Genomic DNA, 27966 nt, shown 5'->3' with positions numbered 1-27966 from the left:
CTTTAAAAACTGCGACTGAAACACTGAATTGAATTGATTTCTTTGTTTTAATCATTTTTATTTCATTTTTAACATCCTCCTGTGGATGGAATTAGCAAAATTATGAACAGATATAGTGACAAAACATTTGAATAGACTCACAATTTCATAATGGACTGCAAAATATAAGGATATTTTTTGCATCATTTCATAAAATGCCACTAAAATTACAAATACATTGAGTATTTAACAATGACCAAAACATACACGCGCATATATCCATAGAAATTTACGGAAATTCCGGCACCGAAAAAATAAACCAAGAAGAAAACCCTGCTATGATATTCAAAATTGTAGAAAAACAGAGGACAAAACATTTCTCATTTAAAACACATATACAGAAGAGCTCAGTATCGTTACGCTTCAACACTGTAAACATCATTTAAAGACAGTGTCATAGTTTTTTTTTCTTTACTCCCAATTCTATTGTTTCACCCGCAGTGTCAATAACTGTCTAGTAGACTGAACAGGTCAGTAAAGTAATGGCTTAGTCTTTTTTCAAAAGAATGTCTGTGTTAAGACTTTTCCTTATACAAACACTTTGCATTTCCCAAATAAGTGGATGATCATCCGTTACGGCTCGATTTGATTCCTCTTAATGAAAATAAATGGTACTGTTGGAAACAGTTGCTTTCAGGTTGTTTTCATCCATATCAAGATTCTATGTCAGAGGATAAAGGCTGAACATTAGTTTGAGGCACGTCCGTGTTGTCTTGTTCGATGTGTCTCAGAAAGCCATTGGTGGCACTTAAATCCGACACACTTTCTTGACTACAATCCATTTCCTTTTTCTCTCAGTAATGGCCACTTCCTCTCATTTGCGCTAGGTTTTCACTTTGCAACGTATCTGAGAAGTAGGTGATAAAATACGACATATCCATATTTTATATTTTAAAAATATTCTTGTGCTGTACATCTATCTTTCGCTCTGCTAATTGTTTCTAAGTGGGCAACACGTGCAGCCTTAGCTCCAATTGAATGCTTCATTCAACGAGATTTGCTTTCAGAAAAAATAAATAAATATGAATCGTAGGCTGGTATAAACAGCATGTATGCAAAGAGTGAACTGCGGTGTGCGTGTGAGGAGCGGGCGAGGGCTGCCATGTAAATTTGAGCTGATGGTGTATGAAAGGAGGCAGGTGGAGGCGACTCTGTGTGTAGGAACAGAGGCCGTAATGAGGAAATCATTTAATCCCAGGATCCTTTAGAGAAGAGGCAGGGCCCCCAGAGAGCCCGACACAATTCGGTGATTGCGGTTTCAACAACGCACAGGATGGTGCAGAGAAAGTCACAAATTAATGGGATGTGTTTACTAAAATGACAAGTTCTACAGGTGAGCACCTGTGCTTAAAATTGGTGTGAATGCCTGTGAATTCATCTTAAAATGTAGAAAACAGTAATAATCCAATGGTAATGTCGAGAATGCACAAAAACATATTGTAATACCATTAGCATATGAAGGAATTTAGCTTCCTCCTAGGTTTGGAAAGCACTTGGGATGAAAAAGAAGACGGATGAGGGAGGAGATGTAAACATTTAAAAGTAAAATCTGGGGGTAAAATAAAGATGTAAATAAAAATACACTGGTGCCACAACACTGTTTATACAAAGGAACATTTGTTGTTGTCATGTTTAGTTTGATTCTCAGCAGAAAAATAAGTCTAACGCAGTCAAACTGCCTGTCAGCTGCCTTTAAACATCCCTGGGATTTTGCCCCTTAAATTTCTGTAATATTTTATTGTCAAAGTGACATTCAGTGCTTTACACCTGTCTATCGTATATCACCTTTTGACAGCAACGACAACATGAAAACGTTCTCAGATTTTTAGAGGTCGACCTCTTGTTAAGATATTACCCATTTTATCCTTTGAGGAAACAGTTAGAAACACAAACACACTGGCTGAAGTCCTCGTCATCACATCGTACGATGGGGCCTAGAAATTTTATTTCAGGAGCTGACTTATTAGAAACCCATCGATAATGTACCTGCTCATGCCATGTATCATTACAAATAATCCAATAAATACAGAAATTATTGCACAGTATAAAGGCTCCATGAATTATTAATGGACTACTCCTCGGTTAGTTGCTAGAAATTGCAAGAAGCATTTGTAGAACCACAGATGAACGCTTCCCTATCTTCTTGCTTCTCAGGTGGCAGTTTGTTTTTACTCGAAAACAAAACATCACAATACTCCGAAACAAAAAATCAAGTCAAGAAAAAGACTATTCAGCTAACCCCATAATGCAGTGCGTTGGTAGTGGTCTCAAGCTCTGTCAGCCTGCTCAAGTTTGACCTCACTGGTCAGCAAGTGCTCTCCATGCCACTTCTTCATGTGTTTTTCCAGGGTGCTGTACACGCTGAAGGGCATGTGGCAAATATCGCAGCGATACACCTCTTTGCCAAACTGCCCATGAGTCTTCATGTGTCGGGTGAGCTTGCTGCTCTGGGCACAAGCGTAGCTGCACAAGTCACACTTGTAAGGCCTCTCGCCCGTGTGGCTGCGCCGGTGCACTGTCAGATTGCTGCAGTTCTTGAACACCTTACCGCAGTACTCACAGGTGTCACTCCTGCGGCTCTCTTTGGAGCTTGGTGGTCTCCCTGGCCCCGGACCCCGCAGCTGGAAATGGGGTGTACTGCTGCCACTTCTTCCAGAAATCCCGCCACCCTCCAGAATTTCCCCCGGTGGGGTGGAAAAGCGCAGGCTGCCCGTCTCAGATGAGGAATGCTCGGAAGAAGTTCCAAACGGTGACTGCCTAGAGTCGTTAAATCCTAGGATGGGTTCCCTTATAAAGTGGCGGGAAGCTGCATAGCCGGCCAGCAACTGAGAGTACACGTTTTCAGGGGAGATGATGGGCACCTGAGGCAGCTCCATGTCCTTCTCCACCTTGATTCGCTTGGCGGAGGATCCAGAAAGGCTGGGGCTGGAAATAGGCATGGGCTTTCGATGGAACAATGCTGAGAAGGAATCCTCTGGGCCGCAGCCTCTGCCATTCACCATCGGCCGTCCATCTCTGTCGATCCGCATGCCTGACGATTCTCTGTCTCTCTCCTCACGTGCCCTGTTAGCTGGTGGAAGTCTCAAGTGATTGTCGAGGTTGTTGTATTGGCTTTCTGTCACTTTGTCGGTGGCCAGAGGTTTCTCCACAGGGGAGGGTCTTAGGCCATTCTCTCTGTTCCTGCTAATCTGTGAATCCACGCTCAGGTTGGATTCAGGCCTGCTCCCATTTTGTTGTTCCTCCTCTTCTTCCTCCTCCTCTTCTTCCTCCTCCTCCTCTTCCTCCTCCTCCTCATTATCTAATCCCTCCCTTGCCCCATTGTCCTCACTGTTTTTTCGCCCTTCTCCGGCGGAGTCCTGTGCTCCCTGCTCAGGTGAACTCCCCATGGAGCCAGATTTGTGCCTGTGGGTTTTCATGTGGCGCTTTAGCTTGCTTGCTTGTGAACACGCATGGTCGCAGAGATGACACTTGTAGGGCCTTTCGCCAGTGTGGCTACGTCTGTGCACAATCAAGTTGCTTTGGAACTTGAAAGTCTTGCCACAGAACTCGCAGGACTTGGCTTTGCCAACCTGATTTAATGGCGGTGAGGAATTGCCTCTGGACGGAACCAATGGCGGCTGTGGGGGTGTGGTGAGGAAATGTGGAGGTTTGGAGCCAGGCTGGAAAAGGGTGGGGCTAAGAAGCCGATGCATGGGGGGTACCCGGTTAGGTGAAAGAGGGGGGGTTGGACCACCGTTGCTGTTGTTGCCTGCCAATTCACGAAGGCGTTGAGAGAATCCCATCGATGGCTCCATGCCCATAGGGGTCATACGCATCACCCGCTCAAAAGCACTGGGATGCTGGGACAGGATGCCCATCTCGTCTGGGCCGAGGCGTTCTAGAGGATAGCGGGGCGGTGGAGGACTCAAAAAGGGCGGGGTAGATGGCAGGCGGGCTTCCATGTATCCGGGTGGAGGGGGCTCCCGTAACAGCGGCGCAGCCATACGTAACAGTTGGAAAGGGTTGCTGCTGTCACCCAGAAAGCTAGCAAGGGGCGAACGGGGCAGGCCATCAGCTCCCAGCGGTGGAGGAAGTGCCATGCGTGGGGTAAGAGAATAGCTAGAAGGGTGGGTGTCCAAGTAGATCCGTATCCTATGAGTGTTTTGTGCATGTTGCAGCAGGAACCATGCACTGGTGAAAGGCTGCTTACACGTGGTGCATATGTAACTGGAGGGCTCATCTTTTCCTGAAAGACAAAAGAACGTGGATGGAATTAATATATACATATTAGCTATTAACTCAGATTTGCTGAAAGGGGACGTTCGAGATAGCACGCCTTAATAGCTTTCTGTGTCATTCGTGCATCTGTTTGTTCTCTGTGATGGCACTGAATGTAATCAAAGCCAAGAGTCCTCTACAGTGAGGTTCATGGATCATTTCTGTTTAAAAATTAAACAGGCAACACGTGAGAGACATCTCATCGCGCTGCGGCGACAGCCATTTTATGAGACTCAATGAAAATTACATCATCTTAAGAGAGAAGACAAGACCTCGCTGATAGCCTAGCAGATTATCTACCATGCTGCTCTGAAGATGTGTCAGAGAGGATCTGCCCGTACGTGATTCACCCAGGAACTAAGTAACATGAGGGGGTTAGCTAGAGCAGAGAAGCTCCCCGAGGGCTGTTTGCAGATGCCAGGTTCCCTAATTGCAGATGCCAGGTACGCAAACAGTCCACAACGCATTGTGCTAATGTCAGCCAGACGATAATATATAACTCCCTGATCAACACCCCCACCCTTCATTACTTCCATATGGCGAAAATTCTGTGGCATTAGAGCGAAAAAGAGAGGATTATGAACGAAAGAAAATGATGACACGTCCATATTCTGACACAGTCAGGTTAGCGCTAGTTGACACAGTCACCCATATATTTCTGTGATATGACGTGTTTCTTTTCAATGTTCAATGTAAATGATGTCTGCATTTCCAGTATAAAGTGCCATATATGAGAGAAGGAATTGTTATAAGACACCCTCAGTCTTGGGTGAATCACATGTGGTCACTGTTTTACTTGAACTTAAGCTGGCAGGCTTCATTATGTGCAAGTTTCAGTCTGAAACTCTTCATTTTAATGCAATGGCATAAGTTGTAGACTGTTAACCTACAAATAGCCTACAAGAAAAACTTTTGAATAATGTTAAGGGTAAAATCTGAAACAGGCTGAGTTTATATTTCTTTGCAGATGCATTGTGGTCAATGCAGTAAAAGAGCGATGGATATTTAAATAGTTTTTGCATGACAGGTCCCCAGCTTGTGTTTAGTTTGGCTAGCCTTTAAACGGACACCTGGCAAGAGGGATTTTGGACGCTGAAAGACACTGGGATGTGGCACAGATCAGATACTAAAACGCACATTCTGCTCATTTTATTTTTCAGGTCTCAAACAGGTGCCTGATTCGTTAGAAATAATCATAATGCACGTTCTGTTCTTTTGGTGGCAGAACGCGATTCAACATAACCTGGAATGGACAAAATGGAAGTGTGATTCACGCACGCATAAATATCTGCATATGTGCGCACAAGTGCGATCTTACTCTGGCGTAACCGCGTGTCTTAGCTATCACAATTTGCATCCTATCACATTATACAAAATACACCATATGTTACTAAGGGACCGTGTCAGCTAACAGACAGGCAGGCTTAATGACGACCAAAGACAAATTTCATCAACTTTCCAAACAAGCCAGAACGAAATAGAGAAGCCCACAGTGAATAAGTTAGGATATGCTAATGACCCATCAGAGATCCATGTCTTGTGACAGCAGCTTGTGTGGCATGATGGTGTGAAATTACCCATCAGGCACCTCAGAAACACGAATCTCCACAAGATCATGGTCCATTGAGTCGTACCATGTGTGTGTGTCACACTGCAGAGGCCTGGGAGAGCTGTGTCTCGGCGAAAGGCTCTAGCCAATAAAGGCGCTCATTACAGAATCAGCGCTGTTCGCCCCGTGATTCAATTTGCAGTAATTACCGCGTGGTCTGTGTCCATGAAACTGTTCGCTGCGGGCCGCAGAGGTCAACTGCCAGTTAGCAGAGTGTCTTTTCTCTTCTCTGTGTATTCAATTGCGGGAGCTTAATAGCCTAATTTTCTTGCCTCTCGCACTTCAATAAATATTGCCGGGATTACAGGTTAAACAGCTAAATTGAGTTGCGGCTGTTATATCACAGAGCGGGCTGTTGGCATCCACGCCGCTAACAAACCTACAGTATCACCCTTGCTGTGTTAAACTGTGCCGAGATGTGTGTGCGTGGGATATGTGATTAATGACACGCGTGTGTCTGTGCTTAGAGGGGGTCTTACACTAAAGTTATAGATCCTCTTGGGTTTAGTAATACAAAAACTCAAGACCAATTAGTCCAACCGCAGGGACCCCCAACCTGAGTTTAGATATGTTGATTTCAACATTTTGTGGCAAATTAATTTCCTTTTAAGAGCATGAATGTGGTGACAGAGAAGTCGGGGGGAGGTGCTTTCTTTAATTATCTGCGAATAAATCCGTCAGACTTGCGAACCCTGCTGTGGCATGGGTGAAATAATATTAGCGTTGGCTGCTTGTAGTCTACCTGAGCATGAACCACGGTTTGGTGGCACTGCAAAAAAGCGAATCGCTTGATGGCGTCGCAATAATGCAAAGTCATTTGATAATATCACATCAAAGCAAAGACATGTACTATATGTGTGTTTGATATCACATACACGTGTGTATTCGCAAACGCTTGCAGCACGTTTTTAGGATGTCACGATGCTAAAATAGCGATGCGACGTATTTGCGCATTTGCAAAATTCAAGCCCTGCACTCTCGCAGCTCTGCCCCTCAAACCCGCGACGTTCCTAGCTGTCGAAAGCCACGGTGGTGATTTGCATAGAGAACAAAGAAAAAGATGATGCCATGGGGACCGCGACACGCCTTCGCTCTCCTCAGGACCCCCCCCCCCCGACGTCCTCTCTGTGCACCTGTCACAAGCCCGGCTGACACCTCACACCGCCATGTCGTGGGCCCTCATTAGCATGCCTGTGATCTGGGGCTCCCAGGGGCTCGTAGGGCCTCACCTCGCATCACTGATGTCTTGTTTGTGATGATCGTGGCTAATCAGGGGGCCAGGCCACTATGCTAATGAGAAACACAGCATTCTGCGTAGCGAGACGTCGCTGTCTGTGCTACCGACACACACGGGGGGATTGGTGATGTGGATGCAAAAGTTTGTGTGGAAGAGAGAGATAGAGAGAGAGCTAAACAATGTCTACTCGTGACTATACGTGTGGAATATGTTGCATTGTCTTTTTAAAACATTTCCAAGGTAAATGCTTACAGTACAATAGGTTGTTCTGTGTTGGATTTCTCTTAGCCTTCATCATGGTAGATGTCTACCTAAATTGAATGAGCTGTGAGCCTTAAAGACAATCTAATTGGCAATTATTATGACAATGTTTTTGGCAGGAAGGTGACTTGGTGTTTGATGTAAGTTTGTACTTTTATGCTAAATTCCAAAGCATTATTCTCTTTGACGTGGAAAGACTTTCTTTAAAACACTTGACTTGCTATATTAAAAGACATTAAAAGTCACGATTACAAGATGTGACTGAAAAACAGGCAGGTGAAAAAGTGTAGACTATGTCCAGCTGACAATTAAAGTAATTCAAATTTAAATACTTTTTTATAGTATCAATTAAATAATGATCTGTCTATTTATTTAGAGAAAAATGTAAACATTGTAAATGGAATGAACTATGATTATAGTGTATATCTGCCCAACTAGGATATACCATTGCCCCCTGCCCAGTCGATCAAGCGCAGGGACTACGGTAAAATTTCCTAATGATTTAAATCAAAACTATTTGTATTTCATTATAATGCAAAGCAATTCATAACACTGTCTTTTATTATAATGTAAAAAACAATTCATTATTTGTTTTTGTTTATTAGTTGTTATTAAATACAAATCAACTATGGATTTGAGTCCACCCAACGCCAATTATTCAATTTCTTATATTATTTTTATGACATTATAACATAACTCTAATGACATTAGATCAAAGCATTGGTCCAGTAACCGCTCAATACGTTTGTGTTAAATCCACTTCAGGGTATAGGAGCACTGGATCATGCACTTTCATCTAATGATCATTTAATCATGGTAACAATAATGAAACATCATTCATTAAAAACAACTCTAAATAAAACAGGCACCTTGGATTTTAAACAACAACTGCATAAATAAAGACATAAAAAATACAGGAATTCCTTTTAAAGATTGAATTCAAACATGAACTAAATATGCCACAGTGCGTGCTGGGAACTTTTCTTTTCAATATTCCAAGTTGATTAAACTATTTAACACGTTTTGGACTTAAATATCTAAATCCAGTCCACAAAATAATCTTTGTTAGCAACACATTGTGGACTAATTTCATTCACTATACACAAAATAGTATATTGTATCTGTGTTCAATTACCTTTGTTAGATGAATCAAGTTGGGTGAAATGTCATAATTAATAAGAAACAAATCTTTGCTGTCCATCTGAAACCTGGGATTACAAGGATTCAGAAGGACTGACATTTCACTGACAACGTACAGTATTTCACTTTCACAAACTGACAGCAGTACGCTTTTAGGGTAGTTCAATTATTGTCCACCCAAAAAACTGTCTAAATAACCAAAAGTCGTGTGCTTTGTGTACAAAGGAGTCCAGTGAATTAAGCTATTATAGACTTTTATAAATGTGTGGTTTTTTACTCATCATCCATATGGTAGTGCTCTAGTATCAGTTATCAGAGAATCATGGTCGTAATGACAGCGGACAACTGCGTTTGAAAAGACCGTAGCTTGCATTCTACAGTGGAAAAACTTTGTGTGTGGAGAGAAGCCGCAGTGGATAGTGGCAGTAATAGTGGTTATGGCAGGCACACGCACGCACGGCTGTCTCCTGTCTAAGTGAAAGCAGGCCTGTTGCAGTAACCATTCCAATCTGTCTCCATCTACAGGAACGGAGAGGAGCAGCCGCTGTTTCAGAGCACACGCAAGCCCACTGACCGCATAAAAGGCACCTCTAGGTACCCACAGTCACACCTACACTACACAGACACCTTGACCCCATTATAAACTCATCCTGACCCACTAACACACAAATCTACTTAGCAGTCTGGCAGAAGGCCAATTGTGGACAGGTGGGGCCTTTACCTGATCTGCCCCGAGCCTCTATACCCACATCGACTCTCTACTTCCTTCTGCACGCTAACCACCGCTCTCACGAAGAACCAGGACAGCCCGGAGTAGCGCAAGCATCTAAACGAAAACACATGTCATCCTAGAGTGCTCTGTCATCATCTGATGCAGCCAGAGAGAGCGGCGTCCTATGGCGCAGACGGGAAAAGACACCGAAAACAACTGGAAAGACTTTTCTGTTGGTAAGAGCTATGACTCTTGGCCCAGTGAGAACACAGAGAAAGTTCGTTTTGTGGCATTGCCATAAGTCTGAATCACGGCTTGGAGCGTGCGTCACCGTGCTGAGATCCGTCGGGCGTGAAAAAAAGCGTTCACGAAGAGCTGCATGAATTTGATGGATGACACCGGCGTTTGCGGCTGAAGGGACGTGGCGACATACGCACAGTGCGGAGAGAGAAAAGTCAAGATGGGGAAGAGAGAGAAGGCGCGGCTCAAAGCTAACACATTTCTCCATGTCTCCATATCCTCACAGTTCTACGTTGGATCCACAATAGTGTTAGATAAGCTGTACCAAAAAACAAAAACAAAGCCTAATTGTTTGACTGGCAACTGAGCCCCCGAAAGTCCACCATTTGAATGGCGTGAACGGAGAAAGATGCTAGGCTACCTGGACCACGCTAGCCAAACACGGCACTTGACCACTTGGTTTCACAACATATGAAATAACTTCCTTCATGCATGTGTGTGAGCACGAGTAAAAAAAAGAATGGAAAGCTCTCCCGTATGCGAAATAATTGCCCTGGCATTTTTTGATAACGTGTACCATAATGGTCCCCAGCTGGGCACAGGCATCTATACCCGTTTAATGCTCACTGTAAAAATCCCCAGGCCCTCAGGACGCCTTCCAAAACAATCAGGGCCCCGTAAAACGGCTCTTTAGATACCTCAAAGCCCTTATGAGTGCAGGCTCTGCGACACATGCCAGTCATGTGAATGGGTTCCACTGCTGGTACTCTCGACGGTGTGACTGATGCAGGATCAGACTGGATTCATAATCCTTGGCACAGACACGCATGACCACCCAGACGAACTCTCAACAGAACACTGACTTTGTATCTTACATTGAATGCACAGATTTTCAATGGTTCAATGGTGACCTCAGCTCACATGTTTTGTTGTTATTTGTAAATACAGTAAAGACCAGTTCACACCAAGAGTGATAACCGTAAAGAAAACCACATTAGCATCCATGCTAGCAGACGATAACGTTATGTTTTTATTTGTCATTATTCCGTAACAGAGACAAATGTAGCAACTTCGTAGATCGTAGAGGAAAGTGTTTTGTGTCTTGACAATATTCAGTTAGCTTCTCCACACCAGTCAGTATCTCCGGAAAAAGAAACAATGACAGTTTTTTTTACAGTCTGTAGCCTGATCCATCGTGTGTCGTCTCGCCCTCCGCAGAAGCCCTCTTCATCCTCTGCGGGAACAAACAGGGGGAGATCAACTTCTCCCAGGGCTGTTTTCACAACGATGCGTTTTCAGCTTTTGGCACGACTCCCTGCATGGCTTATGGTTTAGAAGAGTCTTTCATCTAGCCAATGCCTTTAGCAAACATACCGGCAGGACCACATCTGCCGCGCACTGCGTGTGAGAACAGGCCCTTACTGACACGAATAAAAACTGATAAGATCGAGGGTTTCTTCATTCACTGGGCGGCCGGAGAGGATATAATGCTGAATTATTATAGCGGTTCTTAGTCTTTAGACAGTCATGTCACCGATGACCACAGACATCATGATGGAGAAGCCCCGTCCACTGAACATGTATTCCGAAGGAGTTCAATATAGAGAAGGGAACAGACCCCTAAAATAGCCTAAAATTTAAGTGTGATCTCACGTAAGCAGGGAACAGGCAATTTACAGGCCCACATGGATTCAATGCAGGAAGAATTACTTCAGATTTCCAAAGAACTGCAACGCCCAACATTCTCAAAATTCTACGTGCGCTTGGATTTAGCTGTTAGGCAATTCCATGCAAATGTCAACCTTAAGATAAGAAAAGTAGTTTTACCAAAGGTTTTTACATACTGACTGATCAGCTGTCAATAATTGGTGGTTTAGATACCCATGTGAAGTCTGGTTAAAAGTCCTTAGAGATTTTTAAAGCGTCGTTTTTGTATGGTCAGGTAAGTGAACTGTCACGTGCATTATGTTACAAATCCATATTCCTGATAAATGGTTATATTCCTGTTATATCATCTAATCAAATTTATCCTAAATATATATGAAAGTATAAATATAATAAGTATATTATGTTCTATAATGGGCCATCCCTTGTTTATTTGTAAGGAGTATTGCTTCTGGTTTGCGCATTTTAATTCACAGAAATCCTACAAAGTATGTTGTCTCTCAAAAACGTGCGTCCTTTTGTCACATCCATAACCCATCCATTTTTTGCTCCTTTAAAATAAAAAACAATGGCATAGCCTGATATTTTTATGATGTCTGGACTCTATCATCAGGGGTTTAGTAAAATATAAACAGATGGTTTAGTATATTGGTAGTAAACACATTCTATGAGAATTTATATGTCAAGTTTTGACTGAAAATGTCACATCCATACGCTGAAATTGCCTATTTTATTTTCTGCGACCAACAAAGATGTAATGCTGTCGACTTGATTTAGCATTCAAAACTTTTTGCTCCATTACACAGATTTACCACAAAAACCCAGTGTTAATATATATAGATATACACACAGTATATATCTGGGCCTGGTTATAATTAGCAATGTTTGCAACAAATGCTTTTTATTTCAGTGAAAGGCAATCGAAAAATGGACAAATAAGAGACACTTTGTGTATCATTGAAAACTTTGATCCACTTCATCATGAAATACTTCAAATTCACTAACCACCCAAAATATAGTTTAAAGGGAAAGTTCACCCCGAAATGAAATTTTTTTTACCGACTCCTGACATTTCAAACCTGTATGACTTTTGTTACTGCAGAACACAAAAATATATGTTAAAGAATTTTGGTAACCGAACAACGGCGGTATCCATTCCCTTTAACTGTAAAGACACAACACCCATGCAAGTAAATGGGTAATGGGTACCGCCATCGGTTGTTTGTCTTTCGAATCTCTTTTGTGTTTTGCAGAAGAAAGAAAGTCATACAGGTTTGAGATGAAAAGAGTAAGTAAATGATGACAGAATTATCATTTTTGGGTGAACTATCACTTCAACCGGGTAAGAAAGGAATAGCAAAATTTCACTTTTGTTATATATCAGTGTGTAACACGGCACTATTTGTGCTATTCTGCAACACCTTATATACTGAAACCGGCCTGTAAGGTTGGAAACAATCAGCAAATCTGTGGGTGTGTCTGTAGAGATACCTTATACAGATCAATTATTTTAACAAATCGGGTGCTAAAACAAAGCAGACAGTGTGAGAAAAAAACTATGCTGCGAGCGCGCGGCCTTGATTCGTTTTTAATCAAATCCCTCATCCCAATAACTTTAAAAGACCCTTTGAATTTTACAGGGCCACCCTGCAGGACTCCACACACAATGACAAAACTGCGGCGGAAAATAAAACAGCTGCTTACCACAGAATAATTGAGTACAGTCGACAAGATCTCATCTCGATTACGACAATGTTTTTTTGACATCGTTTTAGACGGGCCTTAAACAAAATAACAAAATACGTACAAAATACATCTTGCGTCACCAGTATACCTTAAACGCACTGGGGATAAATATGTCTGTGAATACGTTTGCATAAATGCAAGCGGTACAGATAAACTGCACATATCTGATGGAGTTTCCCATGATCCTTCACAGCTGTGTGAGATGCACCGCGGTTTGGCTCCCTGATTGTGACACTATAATCAGAATTTGGCAAATAACTCTCCATGCAAACACTTTCTCACTCTGCAGTGCCAAGACTATTGTAATGTCTTACTGATGGAACATGGCCATTCTGATGTCAAGTGGATAAAAAGATTTCAAAACCTAGACAGCACTGTAAAGTGACACAGATGTCACCGATTGGATTTGTTAAAATAACGAAACAGGTTGTCTAAACACCGCCACTCCACATTACTGTGCAATTTTAGAATGATGTTTTCTTTAACTGGAATGTAGCAGACAAGCTGGCTTTTGGAAGGCAGTGTTGTACAAATGACGCCTCAAGAGTCACTGTTATATCATCTCATCAACTTTATATTTCACTCACATCGAGGCAAGATAACAAAAGAGTGATAGTACAAAAACCCAACAAAAAGTTACACATCTGGTCAACACCATCAGCACATGTTGAAATTTAGTGGCGACGCTCTCAGTCCAAATTAGTGGCGAGTTTTATTCCCTGCTGTGGAAGGAAAAATATCAAATCTGCTGCCATATGACTACAATAAAGTGGTATGTGGAGTGTTTGATGCCTTTATGTGGGAGACTTTAACTCTTTCCAGGGCTCGGCGTGGAGCGCACGTGCAGCGCTGCTGACCTGCTCTACAACGCGCCCAACGTGGACCAGGTTGACCCCTGTCGGCAGACACCACCAATCAGTCTGCGATGGGGTGGTCTCGTTTGGAAGGATCCCAAAAATAAGCCCAGAGGCTCTAACCGCATTCACCCTCCAACAGAGATGCTGGCATGCTTTGGGTGTTGCAAGGGATCATGGGTATGGTTTCTGATTAGATGCCTTGTGTTTGGTTTTACGTTTTATAGCCAGAGGTCAGATTGAAATTTGGTACACATTGTAGAGAATGTGATGTTGAAATGTTTTACTAAACATGCACAACAAAGTGACTGTATGGAGAAGGCATGCTTCCTATATGTATCCAACTCTATGACATTTTGGTTCAAATGAACAGTTTTTGTGATATGTTCTCATCATCATAAATCTTAAACTACACAAGATAAGAGAAAATACAACTCAGAAAATATTTCATATGGATTATTCGGTTACACAGTGTATCAAAATATTGTATCCCCGACCTTTTTATATTTCTTGTAAAATTCTGTGGTGCTGATTATTGTGATAATATTTATTTATTAGTTTTAGTGTATATTTAGTCATATTCACGATATATCGGTACACTGCAAATAAACAAAAACTGTACAAATTTTCACATTTAAAAAACGATTTTCCAATCGTCACTGTCAGAAAATTCTATGTCTGTAGCAGAAAGAAGGTGGGATAAAGCGATGATGTGTGACTATGTCCGGAACTTAGTTTGTGAGGACAATATAAAAGACAAAAACTATTAAATGTTCACTCCTTAAGTTTTGGACGATTCATTTTTAGTAACTTTTATGTTAAACTGTTTTTAGCTAAGTGTTATACCAGTACCTTGCTATTTCCTTGTACGAGAAATTTACAACCAAATGTATAAATGTATGAATATATATATATATATTTTTTTGTGAGTATCGTTAATGGTAAGAAAAATGAATCTGATTTTCGTATTCAGCGTATTGAACTTCATAAAGAAAGAGCAAAAATGTAAGTGAAACTTATTTGTTTCATTGTGTTATTCATAGTGATATCTGCCGATAACGATTCTGAAGCTTAAATTCATATTTCTTAACTTTCTGATTATTATTTATTTATATAATGATAAAGAGCACAAATTCATCGCATTTTTACTGTCCTCTTTTGATCGACAGGATACATCGGTCATGATCATCGTCTGTTTTTAAACTCTCTACGGATATTCGATAGTGTGAAAATAGCGATACCGATTATTTGCCGATATATGGGTGCTTCACTAATTGTATCAATCATTAATGCATATAATTAATTTAAATGAATTTTTAAATGTTGGTAGTGTTAACGCTTGATTTCCAATGTTAAATCAGGGTCTTTTTGAAGAACCGAAAGTTTGAAAATGGATCTGCTAGATATGTGCTTCATTTGCTGAAAAAATCATGACAAAGATGCCAGAACTGTTTAAACACTACTACGACGAAACAAAATGAATGCTTTCACGTGCCTTAAAAAAGCAGCAATCCGCATACGAAAAATGGACCTAAGAAAAGTGTAAAACTGACTCATCAATTTCACTATTCTGCCCAACACACAAAAACACTTCTTAACCTCTTATCACAACCCTGAAGGCTGGACACATCAAATGCCGCAACGTTGAAAACAGATGATCAGAGGTAATTAACGCAGTTTCATATGCAAATTTAATTAATGCAAAACTACAAAGTCATTATGCAAATGCAGTCTTCTTGAGCCTCCACGCAAATATTCATCATCTGGAACAGGAATCGGTCTCCCCATCTTTTGAAACTCTCTCGCAACACACGTTCACTGTTCTCTTAGGATCATGTTTGAATAGTGTATTTATTTTAAACTTCTTCCCATTGATACCAGACTGGGGCTATCTGAGCAGACAGCTGAGAGGCAGGAAGACACGATCTGGCACAGGAATGAGACAATGAGACCGTTAGACCGACACGCTATGAATATTCATGACACTGATTACTTTCCGTGATTAAAGCCTACTCTAATATTTAAATGAGCGCATGTTAGGTGATTACAAGAACGTCGGAAAGGACAAGCACGTGATATCATTCACTTTCTCCTGAGTTTATGGAATATCATGAGCTAGGTAGGATTGATTCGAAACATATGAGAAGTAAAAACTTAATCGCGATTAATCGATTCCAAAATAAATGTTTGTGTTTATATAATCTGTGTGCGTACGTTATATTTATATGTAAACAAACACACAAACATACACGTATCTGAAATATGAGTAATATACAGCATATTTATAGTTAAACATAACTTAAATCATATTTGAATATAATGTATAATCTTTACAGGATATGTCTGTAAATATTTGTTATCTATACACATGATGTGTGTACATTTATATATACAGGCCACACACATAAGTGATATAAATACAAACATTTACTTTGGAATAATCACGATTAATCGATTTGACAGCGCTAAAAAACATCTTTCTCTATATATTTATTAAATCAATATTTCTAAGAATTTATCTCTGAAAGTTTGTTTTTGTACAGACACATGCCTCAAATCCTAAAAAAGTATATTAAATGCAAAGAAATACAGTTCATTGAAGATGGCCAACTGAAGACACGTTGTCACACTGGGGTAGGTTGTCACATATAGAAATCGCTTTATACCATCCAATTTTAAGTACTTTCAGCTAAGATTAAACAGTTTAACAATTATGAAACACAAAACAAGTCTTGTAAACGCCAAATTACCTAAATTAACAAATAAACTCGCGGTCATTCCTTGCAGTGAAAACAAACCTTCATCCTATTCAAATGATATGATTATAAATCCTAATATAAACCGTGCCTAACCTACAAAACGTTATTTTGTGCAATTTCGTTTTAATCTTAATAAATACATAGCTTCTGTTTGAGTAATAAAAAAGTGATCCAAGTAGTTTTGACAGGTTAACTCACACTCAACAGGTTTGGTGTTTTGGCCCACGGCGTGTGTCTCCTGTCTTCAGGCAACCATAGTTCCATATTGTATTTAATTATCCCCATTAAATATAATCTAATTTGGCCGAAACATAAGACATTTAAGTGGCAATCAAAGTGTTGAGTGTTGCGCTTTCATGCTCTGGAAATATTTCATTCCAGCCTGAAGCACCATACTGTCCTGTATTTCTGTGCATAACCTTGACGACTTCTCCGCTTATGTCTACAAAGCAAAAGTTGGTCAGTGGTAGCTTCAGATAATAATAAGAATAATACAAAAATGTTAAAAGCCTTGAAAAGAAGCATTCGAACAAATACACAGAGCTAATAACTGCTTTTAATTTAGTTTGGCAAAGGATGAAGTCTGGGTCTTGCTGACAACAGTATGGCAGCAAAAGCATGTGTGTTCACACGCGTGTGTGTGTGTTTGATTCCTTCCTATTCGTCATATTCAGACTAGCAAATGAGGCATTTCCTTGTCCAGAGCAGACTCCCTGTGTGGAGAGGAGGGTGGGCTGCGCTGCCGTGGAAGATAACAGGCGGCCCCTCAAGGCCCTCGCGCTAAACTGAGTCTTTAACCCTCTGAATGAGGAATCTTCTTTATTAATCCTCACACTATGTCTCTTTGCACTTGAATTTTAATGGACTTTCTAAACCCTTTTTTTCTTAATACGATGATATTTCGCCGGAACACGTCGGGTGAGGGTTTCGGGAGGTTTTTTCTCTTACGGAATTGGTTTCAGCTGGTGGAGCACTCAGGGCTGTTGTGTTTCACTTAAAGATGAGAGAGAAAGAGAGATGCTGTGTCTTGCTCTAATAAAATCATGCGAGGAGCTTTAATCCCACTCTAAGGCCCGAGTCAAAAGTAGAAGCCTGTTTGAGAGAAGCCATCCAGTCAAAACTGGTGAACTGCTTGTGTGCGTGTTTGTGTACTATTAGGCTGTGTGGTTTGGGTCCACGTCCCTGTTGAAAAAACCAGAATATGCTGGTTAGGTAGGTTTTGAAGCATAATGGTCATGAGCTGGTTTAAATTGGTCCTAAACCAGCTCAGGGGCGGTTTAGGACCAGCTTAAACCAGCACAAACCAGCTACCATGCATCAAACCCTACCTACCTTCAACTGGGTTTACTCTCTTAAAGAAACAGTTCACTTAAAAACACATTTCTATCATCATTGAAGGTATAGTTCACCCAAATTCTGTCAATGTTTACAACAACGCTACACATTTACTTCTATTGTATAGACACAAAACCAATACACGTCAATGGTACCGCCATTGTTCGCTTACCAACATTCTTCAAAAAACGTTTGAAATGACAAGAAGTTGAATACATAATGACAGAACTTTCATTTTTGGGTGAATGATCCACTTTCAATCTTTAACCTGTATGTTCGGAGAGAATATATTTCATCTTATAAGTATTGAACGGTTATAGTTCCAAAAAAAGAAACAAAAAATATTTCCTTGAATTTGTGCACTATATTCCAAGCCTTTTGAAGTCAAACAACTATTTTTTAGACATTATTCGCTGATATTTGTATTGCTATGTCTTTAGAAAGCTTAGCACCTGAGTGCCATATTGTTCCCCTATGGTACTATTTGTATTTTTTTGTGCTTTGTAAAACACAAATCTTCTTTGTGTGGAAATAAAGGTTCGGGCATTCTGTCCAAGAATCTGCCTGCTGCTGCGTTTTATAGAAGAAACAAATGGTTAAAACAATATGAGGTGGTGTAAATGATTAACTATTCCTTTTTTCACTTTTATGTCTTCTGTGGAATACAAAAGAAGATATTTTAAGGAATGTCTGAGTGGTTTTATGTCTGTACAATGAAAATCTTCAAAATATCTTGTTGTTGTACAGAAGAAGGTCATGCAGATTTGGAATCACATGAGGTTGGGTAAACAATGAAATCTTTTTAGTTTTGAGTAAACTAGCCCTTAGGATGTTATGATGAAAAAATCGTTTTTATTGTAATTATAGTCCAACTTGTGTTCTACCAAATGACACTTTCTAGTCAAGACTATATTCACAACAGTTCCTTTTAAGATTGTAACTACTGTAAGATTCAGCAAAACCTGTTTGTCTATTTGTGACTTCACGAACGTCTTCTCTCTGCCAAGTTTCAGACCATTAAACTTTCCCCCCTTCAAGTCTTCTGTGTAAAGCACGTACCTATAGGGACGCCCTCCTGCTTAGGGCAGATTCCTCTGGCAGGAGTCAGTCGTTTCTCTTCCTCCTCTCCTGGTGTGACCTGAATCCCAACCTCCACTGGTCCAGGCCTACGGCAGACATCCGTCCGTGAGGGTCTGGGGGACGGGGAACCCCCGCAGTCGGCGGGCTTGTCAAAACAGGCGCTGGGTCCGGGGCACAGTCTTCTCTTGTGTTCAATAAACACTAGGATATCTCCCAGAGGAAAGTTAGTCTGACACTGACCGCAAGTCAGCAGGTCGCTTTCTCCGGCTCCACCCACAGGGCTGGATGAGGAGACGTCCGATGGACACTGTTCCGTCCCTGCATCCTGATTGGCTGTAGCTAGGAGGAGGAAAAACATAAAGAGAAAAATATTTTTTAATGACGTAACCACACATTAATATTAATACTAATAATAGTAATAATTTATTTTAAGTTGCAATTTCAATCAATCCATGGTTGTTAGCCATAAAAATTTATGCTACTATAAATAAGAAAATCTGTAATTCTTATAAAACAAAAATTAATATGTACAAATTTTAGATTTTTCACCAAAGGACCCATTGAACACTATGAACCTGTGATTTACAAAACATATATTTAGCTGCATTACTGACTACAGGACTATGGTTAACATTTATTGCAGGTGAACAGACCTTTTTAGTTCCCAGATGTCAGAAGCTCAGTCTACAATAAAGCTGTTTAACATATAAATATTGCTACAAAGTGTTCCCGCAAACTAAACGTCAATGACATCAACCGTCATTGGTTCTGGCATATGTCAGGTAAACCTGCAATCAATTTGATAGTTGTTTACGTTTCCTTATTCCTTCTTATTTTAAACCAGCAATTCGCAATATTTGCCCCTCTATCGCCACCTCTGGTTAACAAGTTACTTGCTTGAATCCATTTCTTTCTGTGGGTTGCTATGTAGATGTAAATATGCGTTCAATGATGTCAAACTGACATTTCGGAACTCAAATTATAAACCATTAAAAACATTTTTTAGTTTTTTCAAAAAATGTGTTTGTGTTGGGGCTGTGGCCCAATTTTTTATGACACGTAGAAACTGGAATCTTAAAGACTTATCATACACACGCACACACACACGCACGCAAACACACATATATGATATCAATTATATGTGTTATATAAAATGTGCTGCATAAATAAACTTGCCATGCCGGGTTTGAACCCATTGTGGTTGTATTAGGTCATTAGCGCACCTGCCAGGTTCTAAATGACAAATTGTTGTTGGTGTGTCTGTGATTTTTGTTCTGCAGTTATTGTGAGCTGCAAATCTGTTTTTCTGTGTGACTATCAAACTGGTCCAGACATGATTTACTCGCTCGCTGGGATATTGCATACACACGGCAGACAACAAATAAGTTCTTTTCAATTACTTCACGGCCTGAAAATGTCCACACACTTTTGCAGCTAAACTGGCTCGACTCTCAGTGTGTGACAAAAATATCTCAAGCTACCAGCTCAAGTCACTGGTGAATCTCAAACACTTGCCACGTAAAGTCCTGGGATTTCAAAATGAGTCTTAAGCCTGCGTATCTGGAGCGACATATCTCGACCGCAAAAACACACACTGTGATGCCACATACATGCCTGCGTAACTGCATGCTTTATTTTTCTTTCCTCACAACCTAAATTTCCCCCCCACATTGAATAGACAAACACCTGCGACTGTTATTGTTGTGCATGTGTGTTAGCATCAGTCTTAATCTTGCAGTGGTATCTGTGTATCCGGTCTACTTCTCTGCATGCTGGACGGATGTTGGAGAGGTGCACATGCACCGTACAGGTACATCGCAGCGCTTGCTAAAGCCACAAAACAGCCTCAAAATAGATTCTCAGGCGCCGTGCGTAGAAGCATCACAGGTGTACGTTGGGAAGAGCGGTTAAGGAGCCTTTCAGCAGCCGATTCTTATGTGTGAATCTAAGACGCATCTAGACTCACTAAATTCCTTGTTTCCTTGCATCATTATTGCCTCAGCTACAACGAAGCCGTCAACACGCACTCTTCGACGTGAAATGAATACGACCCAACGCACAAAACCACACTGAGATACAAAACAGATTTGCTGAGAGCATTAATACGGGGTAAAGACAGCAGTACGTATAAGATCCGATAGTAAATCAATTTCAGTCTCTGTCCGGGGGACGAACACGCTCTTGAGTAGACACTATGTGAAATAGAAATGCCTTGCAAAACTTCTGTAACTTAGAGTATTTGACAGTTTTTTTCCCGTGATCCTCTCAGGCATTTTAAGCAATGTGAAATTTTTATTTTGGAAAAACAATGATCTTGATTTGAATAAAACAGGAGCCTGATATTTAAACACAGACATGTCAGACAGGTCTGGAGGAAGCCTAAGAGGGCGGCACAGGGCCGTTGCTACATGCTGGCTGACAGTAGAGCCATCTGAACGGTGGGGAAATGCCAAGCAGAACACAAGCATCATGGATTTGGCTTGGACCCAGTGCCACAGGAATGTGCGTTGAGGGGATGCTGGGACGTAGCCGGACCCTCTCAAACAGACGACACAGTAAAAGTGGTGATGACAGTCATATACCTATATTAGATCAGGGGTTTTCATGCTGGGGTCCGCGGACCCCTTCAGAAGGGATCCCAAGATTTTTAACATTATTATTGTTTCATTTCAAGTATTTATCGCTTTTTCACTACATGCGTAATTCCCAGGAATTGTTTAGATTTGTATGTTTTTCTCAGCACAGTTCATTACACCCAATGGGAAAGTTGCTTCAGTACAAATACATTTGAGATAACATTATTGAGAAATAATACGTTGTCTTTATGATATCATATCTACTATTTATCTGACAAAGTTTAATGGATCTTTATACTTTAAACTGACTGTGTATTTTATAAAGGGGGTCCCTAACAGAAGGTTTATCTTATTTGGGGGTCCTTGGCATCATAACGTTTGAAAGCCCAGTGGGGTGGGACGGGTAAATTCCGTGTGATTCAACAAAATAAAGTATGTGAGGCGGTGAAGCGGCCACCATCATCAGATCAACTGCTTCTGCAGTGATTTTTAATGTTTTCAGATATTTGCGTGTTTACGTTAATTAGGAATGTTATTACGTAAAGTATTCATACATTCATACAAGTTAAGATTCTGTACTTTGTCTGTTGCTAGAGATGAAGAGATAAGAATTGCATCAAATTATAATACATTCTTGCAATTCTAGAAGCAAGAGAAAGTAGATTTTATCTTGATTTTCAATCACTTTTTTCTTATTCCGACAATCTCCTTTACTGTATGTATATATATATATATATATATATATATATATATACCATTGCGTCTCACTTCCTTTACAAAAAAGAAAAGATGTATTAAAGGAGAAATATTAATAATTTGACAAAGAAACGAATACATGTAGAAATGAAAGATCAATGCTATTCCGGAAATAATCATCAACGGCTGTGAATAAAAGCAATAATTACAGAAACACACAGAAGACCACAGACTGCATCTTCAGCGCAAAGATTGCGAGCGATATATATCCGCAGCCCTGTTAACATCTGCAGCATGTGCGAAAAGGTCTTGTGATCTCAAATGTGATTTCTGAGCTCACCAGGTGCATTTATAGAAAATAATCGTCTGCATATGTGCAAGCCGTGCTTGATCAACTAAAAGCTATCGCTTTCAACTGCTTCCGAGCGTGTGCCAAACACACACGCGAAATGTTTTAATGCATATGTGCGCCAACGTTTGGAACTCACATCCAGCCGGGTATCAAAAGCAGAAGGACATTGTTTGAGAAAGTTTGTTGGAACCGAGGACATGAAATGTTCAGGAGCAATGAGCATCTAGTGGGCACAGCGTCTAGATTACTGCTCCCCGGGGTGAAATCTACACCCCAATAAATTGAATTAATTACCTTTAGCGTAAGATTAGAGATTTATACCAGCCGGGTGTGGGAATGATACACTTGGGAGGCGAGATGGCAATTCGGGGTATTAACCATTATAAATACAGTCATCACGTTTCCTGAAGGCAGTAATCAGATTCTGAAAACACACACACGCAAACATACACGCTCTTGATCACTTTCTCTCTCGTGAGGACTTACAGCACCCCCTATCAGCTTCAACCGCATGCACTCGTGGTGCTTTGAAGCTGTGCGAACTTGCGCATACGACACCCGTAAAATCAACTGAAATACTGTGCAGTGGAACGGAGACTCGCTTGCGATATTTGCCAAGTCAGGTCAGACGAGTCTGATCAGCAGGAAAACCACACATCAATCAAACATCGAATCAACTGAAATGAGGAGGCTAAGTTCCCTGCATTTGCATTATTACGTCCAAAACAGTTGTTCAATTTTTCAACCGTCTACACCGTTTCCTGATTGAATGCATGTAGAGCACCATTCGTCAAACACTATCACCACGCAACCAGTAGTGTAATATTACTGTATATATTATCATTTATATCTCAATGCTTATTGAAACCAAGTGTACAAGTCTGACATGGTTTTAATCCCGTTTACTTTTCAACAACCTTTCTATACAATAAAACTGTTTTCAGGAACTAGCAAAGAAAAACACCTCTACAGCATTTATTCATCTTAGCTAATGTTGATTTCCACTTTTACTAATGGAATTCTAATGGGATTGTTCACACAACAATTCTGTCATGAATGACTAACTCTCTAGTTGTTCCAAACCTGTCTAAGTAGAATATTAGAAAGATGTTGACAAACTGACATTTCTGGGACATCATTGAGTATGAAAAATATAAATGGAAATCCCTGAGAATACACAATTATTTTTCCTACCGTGGTAGTCAAAGATGCCCCAGAAATGTCAGTTGCTAACATTTTTCCAAATATCTTTCTTTGAATTCAGCAGAACAAAGTCATTTCTACAGGTTTGCAACAACTTGAGAGTGAGTAAATCATGACGGAATTTTCATTTTTGGGTGAACCGTCCCTTTAAATTCAAAAGTTGCATGCGTCAACATTCGAATAAACTAACAGGACCAATGAACAAGTTTGCATTAACTAAGATTAATAAATGATGAAAGCATATTGTACAGTTTTGCTCAGTGATAGTTCATGTTTTTACTAATGTAACAAATACAGCCTTATGGCTGGTGTTGTTTAATAGCTGAGCAGTTTTGTATTTATCGATCTGTCAGTATGTTTGTACTGTAATACAGTGTTCAGTTTCCGCATTTTTAAGGAAACACTACCTCCCTAACATACCTCCGTGACCAACATTTCTAAAGAAGGTGGACGTCAACATAAATCAAAAGACTGGGATAAAAGGCTGAGAACCTTTTCGCTCTTTCGGTAAAAAGGAGCAGTAGTCGGACCCTCATGCCCTGCGTTTTATTAGCATGTCGTGCCGCAGGCCAAAGTGACCACCAGACACCCAAAGATCATGGAAAATCTCATGTGACACTAAGCCATTAAAACCCACTACAAGACGTTTTTTAAGAGCCACAGGCCCTAATGGACGGCCCCCACCCACAGTTTGCACCAACCCATCACAAATTACCATTCACGTAATGAATCATACATGTTGACGCAAGTTACATGCTACAAAAGTCATGGAGAAAAACAAATCTGCTTCTTTGCTAATGAGGCTACTGTGAAGTAAAAAAACATACGGGCGTAGAGTGCGCCCCGCGTTTATTTCAAGACGTGAAGTATGTCGATATTCCAGTTCCTTGGTTTTGAGTGTGATGTATAGATCCTGTCGCTCTGGGCAGAATCTTTCTGTTGCGCAACCTTTAGCTAACTGACATGTTTTGTGCCAGGAGCATTGACATAGCCAAATGAGGGCACTTCGGTTTTCCCCTGTAGATACACCCCCCTAATAAGAGGCTAGGAAGTGGGCCGGTGTGCGGGTCCATTTTACAAAGTGTCAGTTTACACATTCAAAAGAGCATATAGAGAGCATACACACTTCTCAATGTAAACTATACGTTTGCCAACACACGCGCGCGCACACACACACACACACACACACACACACACACAAATTATGTTTGAACTAAACACGTATTTGAGTCACAGTATAATTATTCCGCTCAAACACAAGTGTGTGCACAAATATACGTTAGACAGGTTTTGCTGAACAAACATACATGTTAAATTAAGCACAGACTAAAAATTTTATTTTTATATTCATAGGAATCACCTAAAACTGTAAAAAAAACAAAATGGAAGAAACTCTGAATGGAAGCAAAACTACCTGCTGAATAACCCACTTCATGGGACACAAACTTTTAAGATTGACAGTGGTGTGAATTTAAAGTCCCCTGGCTCTCCGTAAGCCCACCCACTGCTTTCACACCCCATCTTCATCACCGGCAACATCAGCATCATTAACATTGTGAAATTTGACGTGTAAAGACCAGCTAGTATTGATTCAGATATGCTCGCGAAGACACTCACATTGTAACCACAGTGACAGCGAAACCAGAGATAGCAAAATGAATAACAGACCAGAAAAGCAAAGGTCACAGAGGTCTAAAAACATATCAAACTTAACAAAAGTATAACAGTTCAAATATTTGATGAGCTTAAGCTTATCAAAGACGTGTCCGATATTTGAAAAGGAATATTGATTTAAGCTTGAGAGTTAAATCCATAAATGATGCTGGACAGATCATAACAGTGATATGCTAATCTAGCGTCATGTTCATATTATAATTATTATTAACATTATTATTAATACAAATTAAAATTATTGAGACAAAAGTTTCTGCTCTTTTATAGTTTGTAGCCATGATGTTAAAAAACGCTTGATTATATCGAGTTTGAAATCATACAGATAGGAATCTATGAATCGAATACGTCCTCGAACGTGCCCTTGGGTTGAATCCCACTCGTTTACATTTGAACTCATTTGCATTTCATTTTATTTAGCCAAATTAAAATGCTTTTATTAAAATAAAGGGCCTTTTGAGCAAAAGAAAACTAAAATGGCATCTTACATCAGTTTGCTATTTTTGATGACATGGTAATGCTCGGGAATAAATTATCCAAAACATTCTAGATGTATGGACACATTCAAATGAACAGGCATGCATGTGAGCTCTGATATTGTTATTATTACATCGGTATAAAACAAAAAAATGTAAATCACAAATTATTATAGATTTTATAAACGACATGTAAATTTACATTACATTTACATGCATTTGGCAGCTTTTGTCCATTGCTTTATACCATACATTTGTTTCTGAGCAAGTGCGAATGTGAAGTATGTGTGTGTGTGTGTGTGTGTTGAGGGGGCAGAGCCATGCCATAGCTATGTAAACCGTATGTCATGCACACTTTTAAGTTTACCTTCTCCGGGTTATTAAACTATTTATCCACAATAAGAAGGCATATTGTTTAAAAGGCCTAAATCAAACTTTTAATCGATAACACCCTTAACATCCATAGATTTACTGTTGATTCTGTCAAATGATATTTGTTCATGTAGCCTAGATGAAAACTCCAGAGGACTCCGAAATCTTAAGAACGCATGACGTATTACGCATGATGTATTACAAAATAATATTACTGAATATCAATAACACGTCGGTTTGTTACACCCTCTGCATTGATAGTGAAAGAAAGAAAGAAAGAAAGAAAGAAAGAAAGAAAGACAGAAAGAAAGAAAGAAAGAAAGAAAGAAAGAAAGAAAGAAAGAAAGAAAGAAAGAAAGAAAGAAAGAAAGAAAGAAAGAAAGAAAGAAAGATTTTTGAAGTTCAAGATTAAGGGTCTTGTACTTACTCGGTGTGCCCTCCCTCAGGGTGAGGGACAGATGCTGTGGGTTGCCTTGCTTGCGTCGGGACATTGCCCCAGCATTTACAGCATCATCCCACGGCCACTCGGACTGATGTGCGCGCAAATCCCGCCGCTCTCCAAACTTTCCTTATTTACTCGCGCTCGCGGTAAACACCAACACGTGTCCTCTCTGTACGGACTCGGTTTGTCCTTAACTGTGAGATGACCTGAGACAGCGAGGCGTAAAAATCTCCGGTTCAGTCTCGCTGGGTTCCAAAGTACTCTATAAATGAAACTACTTTTGAAAAGATTAAAAAAGCCCTCAAACGAAACAATTAAAAGCTGCCGTCCTGCCGTTATGGGAATCCAAAGTCCGTGAACGGCGGGCTCGCCAGGTGAGAAGAGTCTTTGGCACAGTCCTCCACGTGCGCTTTGGCATCAGAGCGCGGAATGGCTCAACTCTCCTGCGGTCCCTGTGAAGACAACACCTCCTTTCCAGATCAATCAGGACCCGTGCTATTACGTCTCGCCTTCACGTCCGACAAGCCCCTCTCAGGGAGGACCCTGTAAGTCTCTCTGTGTGTGTGCGTGTGTGTGGCAGGGGTTGCCTCTAAAGAATAGAATGGCATTCAAGTTCAAGTACGGACGTGACGTGAGGTCCACGATGTGCAGCACCGGAGCGCTGGGGGCGACTAGTGGTGGCATTTTGGGTACAGAGGGGTCTCCGTGCGCAACGATGGGGTCGGCGTGGGACATTGTTTTGGTGACGAGCTGTGGCCGATTGTTTTCTTCTTAAAACGGTTTTGCGATCTATTCTTGCTCAACCCTTATACGTTTTGCTTCCCATACGTTGCCTATTGCATATGTCATCCCTGTTATCAAAAGAAAAAAAGTTTACGGAGATCCCATGTTTGTTTAAAGATATTTTAAATCAGTAATACATATATAATCTATGATATTTTGGCGAGAAGTGTACTTGTGGTACACTGCATTTGAATTCCTTTATAAAAAGTTGAACACGATGGAAATATGTTAAACGTCTACACGCATTTCCAGCACGTAGGTCGCCTTTTGTCCAGCATTAAAAATCGATCATTTACGAAGCACTTTTTAGTTTTATTTGAGGTTTTAGTGACGCGCTCGGATCCGTAGGCCGACTTCACAAACCGGGATTAAGCTCATATCGCCACCTACCGGCTAAATAGCTTTTTAAGGGGTTAAGAATTGGACATGATCAAGACCCGCTTCAGTTTCAATTTCAATTT

General features: G+C 40.6%; 1 protein-coding gene across 1 annotated transcript; it reads right to left on the bottom strand.

Moving 5' to 3' along the window:
- Positions 1–37: 37 nt before the first annotated feature.
- On the bottom strand, positions 38–27313 carry bcl11bb (BCL11 transcription factor B b). The gene is made up of 3 exons (XM_079474896.1): positions 26708–27313; positions 18914–19273; positions 38–4264 (listed from the first exon to the last, which is right to left on the bottom strand). The coding sequence occupies exons 1-3, from the start codon at positions 26769–26771 to the stop codon at positions 2307–2309; spliced, it is 2382 nt and encodes a 793-aa protein (XP_079331022.1). The 5' UTR covers positions 26772–27313; the 3' UTR covers positions 38–2306.
- Between the last annotated feature and the right edge of the window lie 653 nt (positions 27314–27966).

This window comes from Barbatula barbatula (genome assembly GCF_947034865.1).
Source record: "Barbatula barbatula genome assembly, chromosome: 15".
NCBI classification, from domain to species: domain Eukaryota; kingdom Metazoa; phylum Chordata; class Actinopteri; order Cypriniformes; family Nemacheilidae; genus Barbatula; species Barbatula barbatula.
The sequence above is the reverse complement of the archived record's forward strand: the minus strand, read 5'-3'. Positions and strand labels throughout refer to the sequence as shown.

What these genes read in the sequence shown, in the direction of transcription:
- bcl11bb (XM_079474896.1), bottom strand. Translation starts at nt 26,771, where the DNA reads ATGTCCCGACGCAAGCAAGGCAACCCACAGCATCTGTCCCTCACCCTG. An exon ending in CCTGAGGGAGGGCACACCGA is followed by an intron (nt 19,274 to 26,707) that starts GTAAGTACAAGA and finishes TCCTCCTCCTAG; the next exon opens with CTACAGCCAATCAGGATGCA. An exon ending in GCAGGAGGGCGTCCCTATAG is followed by an intron (nt 4,265 to 18,913) that starts GTACGTGCTTTA and finishes TTTGTCTTTCAG; the next exon opens with GAAAAGATGAGCCCTCCAGT.